The sequence below is a fragment of the Drosophila albomicans genome, chromosome 2L (assembly GCF_009650485.2).
Source record: "Drosophila albomicans strain 15112-1751.03 chromosome 2L, ASM965048v2, whole genome shotgun sequence".
In the NCBI taxonomy this organism is placed as follows: domain Eukaryota; kingdom Metazoa; phylum Arthropoda; class Insecta; order Diptera; family Drosophilidae; genus Drosophila; species Drosophila albomicans.
The window spans coordinates 21,777,194-21,790,118 of NC_047628.2; the positions used below are offsets into that span (position 1 = coordinate 21,777,194).

Consider the following 12,925-nt stretch of genomic DNA (forward strand, 5'->3'; position numbering starts at 1 on the left):
TTGTTGACACACTTACAATTACGAATATAGAATTATTATTTAAAATCAAAAATTTTAAACAAATTTAAGCCTTTTTTTGTATTAAAAATTAAAAAGCACTAGTTGTTGGCGTTTTGTTAAGTGTTACTTCACTTTATTAATTTGTTTGTTATACTATGTGTCATCACACTCTGATATTTTTCCGAATTTCCAAATTTCCGTGCGCCTTGGCCCGCTGTAGATATGCAACTGGAAACTGGTCGAATGCAAGGACTCTTCACAGCAGCGTAGGCGAAATCGCGAGTGGAGAACTTTCAGTTTTGGGGCGAAATACGATGGATATTTATTAATGAAAACTATGACCGGCTGTTAAGCTGCATCGCGCATGTGTGTAGTAGTAAAGGAGACGAGGACAATGAACCTTGTCTCCACATGATACAAATAATGAGATTAGAAAACGTGTATTTTAAACACAATATTGCAGCAATTAATTAATATACATTTATTTATAAAAAAAAGCAATGGTTCCGTAAATATATTTGATTCAAATTAAAACCGCCAAATTATTGCAATTATCGTTTGACAAATCGACATTTGGTATTTTTGCTTTCGATAATTTTAAAAATTGCACTGAACAGTGAGACCGTAAATATACTGTCGATTTTCGGTATAAGCACGCCAATAATCATTTTTATAATAGTGGGGAACAACAAAGTGAGTTTGTATTTTGCTATATCATTTCCGCATTAAAATAAATATTAAAAATAAGCAAACAAATCAACAATAAATAATTCATAATTATCAATTAAAAACATTTTCTTCAAAAGTTATCGATGGTTTCCATAAAGAATCGATGTTTAAAAGTATGTCCAAAACATCGATGAAGCGATAGTGCCATCGATGTTTATCCACCTCTAACGCAGCTCTGTTTGCCAAATCTACAAGGCGGCCTCTTCGGCTCTTAATTTTTAATTAAACGGAATTTTAATTGTGATAAATAAAATGTGTATGGCTAAAAGCACTTGACAAGCGAGCACATAAAGTAAATCGTTTAATATTTTATGCTTTCGAGTTTCTTAGTTTAGTGATTGAAAGAGGAAACCTTCGGGAAGGCGTGCAAAAAAACGCCGCTGTGTGCAAGTGGTGGGAAAGCGGTAAGTCCATTCCATAAAATGTATGCATAATTATTTGCATTTATTAGTAAGTCAGTGATACGTGTGCGTGATACGAAGCGCTTGCTGCCATCATCATCTTTTTGCATTTTCCTTTATATATTTGCTTTGTTTGACTTTTTGGCGCAATTCTTTCGGTGTTTTATTGCGTACAGCATTAAAATTGTAGGTGTGAGAGCGGGATGGATATAGACATGCTTGTGTACTGCAGAGCTGCTCAATACACTTGCAGATTTTTTTTTATTTTTTTTTTGGCTTTAACATGTTTACTTCTGCAATATAGTCATATTAAACTAATTTAATTTTTTGGATTACAATTTTTAAATTAAACCAAGCAAGTCAATCATGAAATTTGGGGCACAATCGATAAAACGGCTTAGAACTTGTGGCAGCTCTATGCATCAGTGTTGGGAAAATCACGACGTTTTCGATATATCGACCATTTTACTAAATATATGTTAAAAATTCAAATGATGAAGCAGCATAATTATTAATCAATCTGATGCTGGTTTTAACGTACAAGATGATCAGATAAATTAATTGTATTACCGTTTCGTTTATAAATTTTATTGAAAAAACTTTTTGCGGTTTATTTAGTTATGAGTTTGAATTTGAATACACAGATTTTTCTATATTCAAATTCTACGCGACTACATTATTGACATTATCGACTATCGAACAAAAAACAGCGATAGTGGAAGATATTTTTCCATCTCTATTACGAATACGAAATAGAACGCGGTGAATTTGACTTTTGTTTGGGAATTTACATTACGCATATTTGCGTATAGCATTTGTCAAATTGAACCTGTGAAGTTCATTTATAAGTGGTTGGTTGATTCTACGCTGCAATAGTGAACGCATCTCAAGACCCTGACAAGATTCGCTGCTATTGTTTTTTGTCAGCAAGGCGCATGAATGAATGCATTCATGTGTATGTGTGTGCTCTCGAATTTCCAGAACTCCACGCATACACTCACGTACTGAGAAATGCAACTGCATGCAGAAAAATTAAGGTTATGTTGATGGATGCATAGACAGAAAATGATAATCGTCAACAAAACTAACAAAATACACCACCATAAGTATAAGTATCCAAAGGAAGGAGAGAAACGTAACCAGGAACTCGAAAAGCACGAAGACCAGAAATATAAACGATAGTCTGAAGTTGATGGAACCCATACAGGAGATTGCCGGCTCTAAAAAGTTGGGCGCGCATACGACCACGACAGATTGGGTGGACAGAAACAGGAAGGGATTGCTATGATGCGAGACTTGCCGAATGCCATGGCCCACATCATTATGGACAATGGGCGCAAAAGTTTCCCTTTGATCCCAATTACTTTGGACAATTTTTTAAATCCAAGTAATGTGGACAATGCATCCAGCATCTTTACGGATCCCAATGGTTCAATCGGATCGGAGAGCAAAGCTCTCGACCAAATCGAATATAGATGACACCAACAGCAGCCAGGATGATGGCAGCTATGCAGAAATATCAATTGTTGGAGTGATCCGATTCACTTGAATGAAGTGAAATTGCTCTGAGAACTATAGAATATGTCATAGAAGAGTACGTTCTAAGAGACATTAACTTGATCACATATGTAATTCTTTTTACATTAAATACTCTTGTTTTATGTAATGAAATGATAAATTACAAAATGAAGTCCTTACATTTTCGGGAGCTTAGAAATTATCCTTGAAACGTGCTGTAGATATTTTAAAAATATTTAAAAGAGTAAAGTTCAGTGAACTTTAAAAACGATTTGTTTTTTTTTTTTTATATTTATCACATCGCCTTGTCGTTTTTCATTACTTGTTTTTTTTAGTGCCAAGAGTCACTGTGGGATGCTGCAGTGTGTCTCTTATTCATGATTTTTGTTATAGCAGCTATATATTTATATAAATACTTGTATACACATGGAATAAATACACAGAGCGTACAAAATCGGCAGACCACAAAACAAAAAAGAGAAAAAAGCTCAGCCAACTGAGTTGTAAACAAAAAAGATTTCGAATAATATTTAAATATTTTTAAAACCAAAGTTTTAAATTTAAGATAAGTTATCCTTGTTACACTAAAAAAAAAAAAAAAAAAATTTTAAAATTCAATTTACTTTTATTCAGCGAAACAAAGAGTAGAAAAAATTTGCCTTAAAAAGTTGGCATTAATTATGCCGATGAAACTTGGAAAGGTTTTTGTCAAGGTGTGATTTACAGAGATGGGAACGGGAACGTGGACTGACTATTCATCTGTCCAATAATACAACAATGCTAAATACAAGTATACGTTGTATGTATGATGAAATGCGAGTTGCGATGAGGAATAACATGAAGCAACAGCCCTTTGCTTAACGCTCTGCCTCCTGCTCCTCGTTGTGTCGCTTGGCTGCTGTGTGTGTGTGTGTGTGTGTGTGTGTGGTGTTGTCTCGGTCTTGGTCTCAGTTTCTGTCTCGGCTGCCGACGTCGCCACAGCTGCCGCATTGAACTTAAGAGCGAGCGGCAAGTTAAACTTGAAAGCTGTTTGCTGCTTTGGAGCGCGAGAGACGTCGACGGTCCAAACGGAGAGACGACTTTGCTGCAGCAGCAGCAACCACCGAAAACGTGTTGAGCCTCAGTGTGTTGCATCCACCTTTTTGGCGCGCGCAAGCGCGTCTTTCCTTCTCCACACACACACACACATACAGAAATCTTTAAACAGATATATAAATATATACGGATATTTATATGTATATATATTGTATATGTAAACTATATGTGTTGCTCGCTCTATCGCTCTCTTTGTTGGCTACGCGACGTTGTTCTCTGCAATTTGCGAGTTGCCTCGTTGCCTCGTAGCCTGGCCTGGCCTATGGGCATGTATGTGTATGCGAATATATATTATACAATGGTCATGTATCGGTCGCAGTTTCGCTGCTCACAGTTTCGTTTTAACGCTGGCCCAGGACGAACCAACGTGTGTCGCCAGGATTGCGTCTAAAATTCTCGGTTTCCTCCATCTATTCTAAAAAAAGAATAAAAAACTATACTAGTTGAATCACCTCTAGACAACGTCAGGAGCAGAACAAAAAAAAGGAATTTTAATGGAGAATACAACATTGTTAGCAACGAGGTGGCAAACAAGGAACGGCTGCCCCATCATCAAACTATGGACCGTGCCGGGTTTTCCATTGTGTCGTGAGTACTTCGACGCATTGCCGAGTTGACGACGACGACGACAACGAGACAATTTTTTGGGCTCATTACGACGCGACGGTTTTTCGGTTCGCAATGACGCGCGCTCCCAAGTCCCCCAAACTCCGTTTCGGTTTCGGTGTCGAAAATAAAAAAAAAGTGACGACCCCCCAACTTTATCACCAGATATCGTTCTTCAGTCTCCGCTTTACGTTATGGCTGAACCATCAAATACAAAGCACTCATATAGGTAAACCTGCAATGCTAATGAAATTAACTTTTACTTAGTCGTCGCGTTTTCTCTGCTCTGTTCACGTGGCTCCTGTCGACCAAAGCCCGCCATTCCCTAAAAAAAAAACTAAAACACGATATGTATAAATTGAAGAAAAGTGCCGAGAAGACTTGCTGCTTGCTGCTTGCCGCTCAGGTCTGGTCTTGTTTTGCCAACTCTCCTCTGCTCTCTGTCTGCGGCAGCCTGTTATGTCCCCTCTCTGGACTCCGTCTCTGTCGCTCGCCCGAGAGTCCGCATCTGGTGGCTGTCCTTGCATCCACCCAGAGAGAGTTGTGTGTATTTCATCTTAGCCATACAATCAATTTCTATACCCTGTGCAAATAGGTTGGAACGAGTCACTCCAACTGAAAGAAAAAACTAAACTTATATTTTTGTGGATTAGGTTCAAAAGTATTTAATAGTATTTCAGTTTCGTTTCTTTCATTTGGTTATTATATGTCTGTATAGGGTATTGACAAGTTGATCTCACTCACCTGGAATATTCAAGTTTATTCCTGGTTTTTTTTTTTTTATTTTGAACGGCGAAGCTCATATCCAAACTCGTATTTGCTGAGCCTTATCGTCAGTTGTTTAACCAGAGACAGAGAAAGAGAGAGGGACAACAGTCTTCCTTCAGTTGAGTTGAGTTGAGTTTACAATCTGCAGTCCCCGATCCCCGAGGTACTTACAGTTGCTGTTGCTGTTGCTAGGGGCAAGGTTTTGAGCAAAGCGGCACAGCAAATAACATGTCTTTACTTATAGTAATTATACCCTGCATATACCGCAAATGCTAAAGCGCCTGAAAATCTTTTGGTATAAATCATATTTATGATCAGCTGATTCGCTGCAGAGAAAGGCATCAAGTAACTCATAGTCGAGTTCCCAGTACGCCGGACTTTCATCATAATCACAGTTATTACAGCACTCGAAGTTCAATGAAGTTTGGCCAAAATTATGAATGCTAGTCGCTTCTAGGCCAAAAATCGCATTATTACAACAATTTCAAATTTGAATTAAACGTGGTTGGATGAGAATACCATCCACATATCACTTTTCGATTTTGATAGTTTTTTTTTTATTGGTCAACAACTCGTTTGCCACAAAACTCCAAGCAACCAGTTCGTCCGTCTACGATTTTGTCTATGTCCAGTGCAATCCCGTGACTGTTGCCATGCGCTTGACTTCATTTTTTATACCATGACAAACCGCACAAAACAAAAAGAAGTCGTACTGCTTGCGACTAGAAAAAGGAACTGCATTTTCTAAATTTAATTTTAATTCGGATTCAAGTTCAGGGTAATTAAATTATTTGATGTCAAAAGTTCAATAGTAAATATTTTCCGGGCTTGAGCAAGCTCTCCAAGCTCATTAAATCTAAAGACTCTTCAAACAATTGCGGCTTGTGTTGCCAACAAAGTCTCATTAGCTTTCAAGTCTCCCCACCATTCTAAGCGTGTTTACCAACACCAGAAACTGTCCGTTGTTGTCTGTATTTTCCGTTTGTTTGTTAAGGATGCCGAAAGAGTAAAAGAGAGCGGGGTCTCCGACATTGTAACCGTTGCTTTTTACGACCTTTACCCTAAGGCGGCGCATTGTGGAAATACCAGAAATGACAGAAGGACATAAGGACGACACATTTAGCAACCCTAAATGGCGCAGGAGTGCATTGATCTCAGGGAATGTGAAGCCAAATATGATGAAAGGATATTTGTGATTATAATTAAATGGGTTTTATCAAGGGGACATTGACCTAAGAGACCTCATATTGAATATACTCCAAGCGTCAATCTAACTTATTTATTATGTATACGTAATTATCGTGTAGAGTATTCGCAATTCGAATTGTTACGGCAAGAAAATGTACCTTTTTTGCGTTTTTTCCATCTCCATCTTTCTACCTAGCCTAAAAATAGCCAAGGAAGAGGAAGCTGCCATGAAAAGCGTTAAAAAGGGAGCGCAACATGAAAGAAAAAGAAAAATTAAGCGAGTGTGCCACAGTCTCTAAATATGTGTGCGAGTGCGTGTATATATGTGTAAAAGAGAGGTAAAAATTCCACTTTGTTGAATGTAAATGGAGTACACACACACACATGCATATGCAAGGAGTATAAAAAAAATCGTAATAGTGGCCTGTTGAACAAGCCGACAGAGCAACAACAACAGCAAAGAGAAGAGCAGCGTCGACGCCTGCCATTGAGCTTTTTAGCACCGGCAAATAAGAAGTTGCTGTCGCTGTCAATGCGAACGTCGCGTTGTGAAAGAGCGCAGAAGCAACAGCAGTTATTGTCTTTGTCTCTGCTGTCCTCGCTAGGCAAAGCAAAGCTCTAGCCGCGACGTCATATTCGTCTGTGGCTATAGCAGCGCAGCAGCTGCAGAGAGCTTTCCTACGCAATATTGTGAAAATGACGATGGGGACGCATGGACGGCAGGAATACATTTTTATGACGCCGACAACGTCTTTGATGGATGCTGTTCTGTCTCTTTCGCTGTCGCAGTCATAGTTGTTGTCGTTGCTGTTGCGTTACACTAAAATAAAAAAATAAATAGAAAACTGAGGTTAGATTAACTGAAATATCTGTCGCACAAATATTTATACCTTATTTATTTGTTAATATTGTGCGTATTTATTGATGGCATTCCTTAAAAACGAGAAAAGGTCTCTGCTTTGCAATGTGTATGTATAGCGTGTGTAAATATGTATGTGTATTTATGCAGATTGAAATGTGTCATTGTGTGCGTGAGAGAGTGAACTTCAAGAGCTTCAATTCAAGCGAAATTTCAGAATGAAGAGAGCGCATGTGCTCTCTCAGAGCTCACAAAGCCATCTCGGAAAGTTTCTAAGTTGAGATGCGATGGCGTTAGGCGAGAGGAATCGAAATGGGGAGGGGGACGACGGCACGCTTGTGTGATGTCAATGTGGTTGCACGGAGCGAACGAACCATGACCATGCCAAAGGATGAAATATTAAAAGGCCATCAAAAGTTGCTTTTTGTGCTTTGGTGTGTGTACACCAGTAACAGCAACATCCCCAAAGTGTGTACATGTGCCTCGTGTGTGTGTGTGTGTGGTTGTGTGTGTGTGTGTGTATATGCATTTCAACTACGACGTAGTAGTACTTTAGTAGTGGGTGTGTATGTCTGCGTGTGCGTGGGTGCTGGGAAATTTGAGGTTAGAAAACGAACACAAGAATCCTTTCCGTCACATCCCCACATCATAAATGTAAAATAGTTTCTGACTCTTGGCTAATTGTTTCTTACGGTCTTTGCAGCAATGCTTTTGGCCGCAACAAAAGCAACAGCATCTCAGATGACGACAAGTCCATGAGGACAACACATGGCGAGAGCAGTTAGCGCAGGATACGGCAACAGGATATTAAACATAAATCGTGCCAGCAAAAGATACGATGGCGGCCAGCGCAGCAACCGCTCTCACGGCGACAACAGCAACGACGGCATCGGCAGCAGCGAGCCGTGAATTTGTCGAAGGCTGGACTCTGGCTCAGACTCTAGGCGAAGGAGCCTATGGCGAGTAAGTAGCAAGCCAAATCAACATTGCGGCATTTGCTGCTGTGTGCATGTTCGGAGAAGTCAATAAACCGGAAACACTCTGAGGCGCAAGAAAAACGCACATTTCCGGCGTATTTTTTGCGGCATATGCCACTCGGCTTCGGTTCCACCTCGTTCCCCTGTCTTATTGCTTTAATTTTGTGCGCATGTGTCAACCACACTGCGTCGGAATTGGGAATAGGAGCATTGAACAAAAGGAAAAAAAATACACTCGATACACAGTCAACATCTAATGCCCTTTCTTCCAACCTCATTTGTGGCAGGGTCAAATTGCTGATCAATCGGCAGACGGGCGAGGCGGTGGCCATGAAAATGGTGGATCTAAAGAAGCATCCCGATGCTGTGATCTCGGTGCGCAAAGAAGTCTGCATACAGAAGATGTTGCAGGATACGCACATCCTGCGCTTCTTTGGTAAACGTTCGCAAGGCAACGTGGAGTACATCTTCCTGGAATACGCAGCGGGCGGTGAACTCTTCGATCGTATTGGTAAGTGAAGAGCTCAGCTTATCAACTATTATCCTGGTATACAGGTCGTATACTCAATCAGCCTCCCAATTTTCCTTAACTGCCAAATAGAGCATTCGTTGTGTTGACGCAGCTCGACCAAATGTGTGCACAGCAAACGTAAACTGACATTGACGCAAAGGACATCGCTGTTGTGTGGGGGGTCGCCTGTAGGGAGGCGTAAGGGGCAAATCAAACAGCTTGAACATCTGACGACAAGCAGAAATGACAAGTTACAGATCTTGATTACAACGACGACGACGACAGCGCGGCATGGAACTCTCGACTGGACGACGACGTGCAAATGGCAATTTGGCAAATGTGTCTGATAACCACACAAGAACTGGCAGCTATGGCAAATAAGGGGGCAGATGTGGGATGCAAACAGTGCAACGTTTTTGTCAGTTGCCTAATGAAACTAGTCGGCACTACACAGGACTGCACTGATTGCCTCCTGAGGGCTTTTAAATTAGGCGCGTCAGATGTTTAAGTCAAGGCTTAGCAGATGATTTTGCTACTCCAAATGACGATGAGAAGTTAAAGAGGTCGAAACACTAACACTAATAAGAATAAAATAGAGCTATTAGTATTAATGAAATTAAAAACCATAACATTTATAGAAAATCATAGAATAGGAATACGAATAAAAAATAATCATAAGTCATATGTACTCTAAATAAAATAGTGTACAAATTGCGGTTTCTTTTTCAAGATTGCTGATTCCAAAATATTAATTTTATATTATTACTATAAAATTGTTTATTATTATACTTCTTTATCTCTCTCTTTATTTGCAGAACCTGACGTTGGCATGCCACAGCATGAGGCACAACGCTACTTCACACAACTACTGTCGGGACTGCAGTATTTGCATCAACGCGGCATCGCGCACCGTGATTTAAAGCCGGAAAATCTGCTGCTCGACGAGCACGACAATGTGAAAATCTCAGACTTCGGCATGGCCACAATGTTTAGGTATTAGGTACAAGCAAAGATACTACTACTAAAATCTAATTAATGTTGTAAAAAAACCTTATTCGTTTATATTGCAAATTCTATGCTTCAATTTCTAATTTTCATCATTTTATTTGTATTTAGATGCAAGGGCAAGGAGCGTCTGCTGGACAAGCGATGCGGCACATTACCCTATGTGGCACCCGAGGTCCTTCTAAAGCCCTACCATGCACAGCCAGCTGACATTTGGTCCTGTGGCGTCATACTGGTCACAATGCTAGCGGGAGGTATGTTTGATTAGTGTGTGCCCACCACTTTCATTCAACATTATTATCGCCATGTGTATATTCAATTTATATTTAACATTTTATTTTAATGCACTTTTCACTATTCAACGCGATTCGATTTTGCAAAATCTATTAAGGCATAGCGCATTAAATAATATCGCATAAGATCGTTTCCTACACACATTTCGCATCCATATGAAGGCACCGTTTAAAAGGTTCATCGTACTTGAATGTAATTGTGTTTAATATGTGTTTTTGTTCTTGAATTGTTTTTATTATTCTCGTTATTGATGTTGTCTTTAACCATTTAATACTGCAACTACTGTTTAAACTATCATTTTTGCTGTTTCTTTGGTATTCTAGCTGTAGATTGTTTATATAATTTGTATCATCTAAAGCTTTTATACCAAAGCTCCAGCTTAAATTGCTTGCCAGCGCACCCGCCCAACCAACCAATCAACCAGCCAACAATCAATCAATCAAACAATCATTCATAATAATAATAAGAAGCAACAACTGACAATAACAGTCAGCAAATCTCAGAGCACGACAACTTTGTAAATAGCTTGTTTATTGCACGGCTCAAATTGGCCTAAAAATCACAATCTACATTATGCTACAAGAAATCTTGTATTAATTAGCATGTTTATCTACTCATAGAGCTACCTTGGGATCAGCCATCAGCGACCTGCACAGAGTTCATCAACTGGAAGGAAAACGATCATTGGCAAACCCAGACACCTTGGAGCAAACTGGATACGTTGGCCATCTCATTGCTACGCAAGGTGCTGGCAAGTAGTCCGGGTTCTCGTCTGACGCTCGAGAAGATACTCGATCACAAGTGGAGCAACATGCAGTTTGCCGAACATGGTAAGAAGAGAAAGTGCCAAGAGTTAAGTTTGAAATCCAAGTGCTGAGTTTCGATAGAATGCGCATGCTGCTGCCCAGGTACTTAGTGACTCTCAATCACATTTGTGCCTTGCATATTTTGAGGGTCGCTCTGTGCCTGTACCGCGTATGTGACAATACAACGATTACCTAAATGTGAAAGAGTTATAGAGAATGTGATCATCAAGTGTTGACAGCGTTTGTTGCACTGCCATTGCTTTGGCGCTTTAGCTGTATGATAGATTTGAATACTTCATAAAGCTAGATTACCAAAGCATTGGCGGATGCGACCAGACCAACGAATTACAAAGTGAACTAATTATTAATGCATTACACTTATTATTTATTAAACTTTTTGTTTGCATATTATTTGCTCTTTGGTGATTTTAGCTGTATGGTGCGAGCGTATTCCATAGAGCTTTATTACCAAATACCAAATGGTTTTTGCACTGCTTTCGTTTCCTATTTATTTGCTTTGCTTACGTTCATTTTTGTATTGCACAACCGTCTTGCTGAATGCTGACTTTTATTACGGTCATTTTACAAAGCATTTTTCTCCATTTTACAGATCGCTCGTATGATCTGGTCGATTCGGCAGCTGCCCTGGAGATTTGTTCGCCCAAGGCCAAGCGACAACGGCTGCAGTCGAGCGCACATCTCAGCACCAATCTGGATGACTCAATTTCCCGCAACTATTGCTCACAACCGATGCCCACGCTTCGCAGCGATGATGAGTTCAATGACAAGGATTGTGGCAATAACCAGGCGGATGGCGATCGACAGGCCTTGGTGCAGGAGGCACGTCTGACCTATTGCTTCTCGCAGCCCGCCATGCTGGATGATTTGCTGCTGGCCACGCAAATGAATCAGACACAGAGCGCATCACAGAACTATTTCCAGCGCTTGGTGCGTCGCATGACTCGTTTCTTTGTGACCACACGCTGGGATGACACCATCAAGCGTTTGGTTAGCACCATTGAACGACTCGGTGGCTACACATGCAAGGTGAGCGACGAGGGCGTCGTCACTGTGTCCACCATCGATAGGCGCAAACTGCGTCTCGTGTTCAAGGCGCACATTATCGAAATGGATGGCAAAATACTTGTGGACTTCCGACTGTCAAAGGGATGCGGCTTGGAGTTCAAGCGTCGCTTCATTAAGATCAAACATGCTCTCGAGGATATCGTATTAAAGGGGCCAACAACTTGGCCCATTGCTATCGCTACCAACTCGGTGCCTTAGTCTATAATTTTAATTCTCTTTAAGTTTTCACATTTTTTTTTAATAATTGTGCTACCATTTTCGTTAAAACTTCATAAGCAAAGAATTTATTACAAACACTCATGCTATTTTAAAAACTTTGAACAAACTTCACATAGTTATAGAATGACAAACTTTTAATTTTGTTAATTGTTAGTGTGTAAGTAGTTTAGTTTAGTTAGATAAACGTTATGCCACAATAAATCGACATCGATTTTGATGATATTTATAAACAAGACTGTTTCAATCATGACCAAATTGATGAGGAAACTTTTTTAAATTTAACGGATAAATGTCAAATGCAAATTTAAAAAATTTCACACCAGCAACAATTACAGTCAATCCACATTCATTTTTACACTAATAAATATAAATCTATTAATTGGCATTTAAAATCATCCCAATTATTTACAAAAAAAATGTTGAAAATTTTTCAAGGGGTACCCCTAGGAAATTTGACAAAAAATCATAAAATCCTCAGTATCTCGGTTATTTGAAGGACTATCGCGATGTCCTTTGGACCATAGAACTTTTTTGTTGCACAATATCGGATTCTAAAATCAAAAGGACGAAAGTCCTTCAAACAGCCAAGTTTCAAGGACTTTCTTGTATAGAGAAAATAGGCTATAACTCAGCCATATCCTTACCGATCGTGGCGAATCCTGTGTCAAACAACTGCTTTTAGTAAGGCCTATCAACTGGCCAAAGGACATCCTAATCGTCCTGCCGGTTCTCGAGATATCCAGGATTTTGTAGTTTTCACATTTTTCTTTGCAGCCAAGGACGAAAAATTACAAGTGTTGGATTCTTAGATGACCCCACATTTTTTTGATGACGATCGATAGAGTTAATACTTGCGATCCTAA

At 39.7% G+C, this 12,925-nt stretch overlaps 1 protein-coding gene across 3 annotated transcripts; it reads left to right on the forward strand.

The window, feature by feature from the left end:
• Window positions 1-898: 898 nt before the first annotated feature.
• Window positions 899-12,385, forward strand: LOC117564786 (serine/threonine-protein kinase grp). Of its 3 annotated transcripts, none has more exons than XM_034243695.2 (7): window positions 899-1,133; window positions 7,868-8,127; window positions 8,429-8,652; window positions 9,468-9,645; window positions 9,769-9,911; window positions 10,572-10,781; window positions 11,368-12,385. In XM_034243695.2, the coding sequence occupies exons 2-7, from the start codon at window positions 8,003-8,005 to the stop codon at window positions 12,039-12,041; spliced, it is 1,554 nt and encodes a 517-aa protein (XP_034099586.1). In that variant the 5' UTR covers window positions 899-1,133; window positions 7,868-8,002; the 3' UTR covers window positions 12,042-12,385. The 3 variants fall into 3 exon arrangements, with proteins under 3 accessions (XP_034099586.1, XP_034099587.1, XP_051858656.1); XM_034243696.2 differs by lacking the exon at window positions 899-1,133 and adding an exon at window positions 4,361-4,578; XM_052002696.1 differs by lacking the exon at window positions 899-1,133 and adding an exon at window positions 7,256-7,273.
• Window positions 12,386-12,925: the final 540 nt, after the last annotated feature.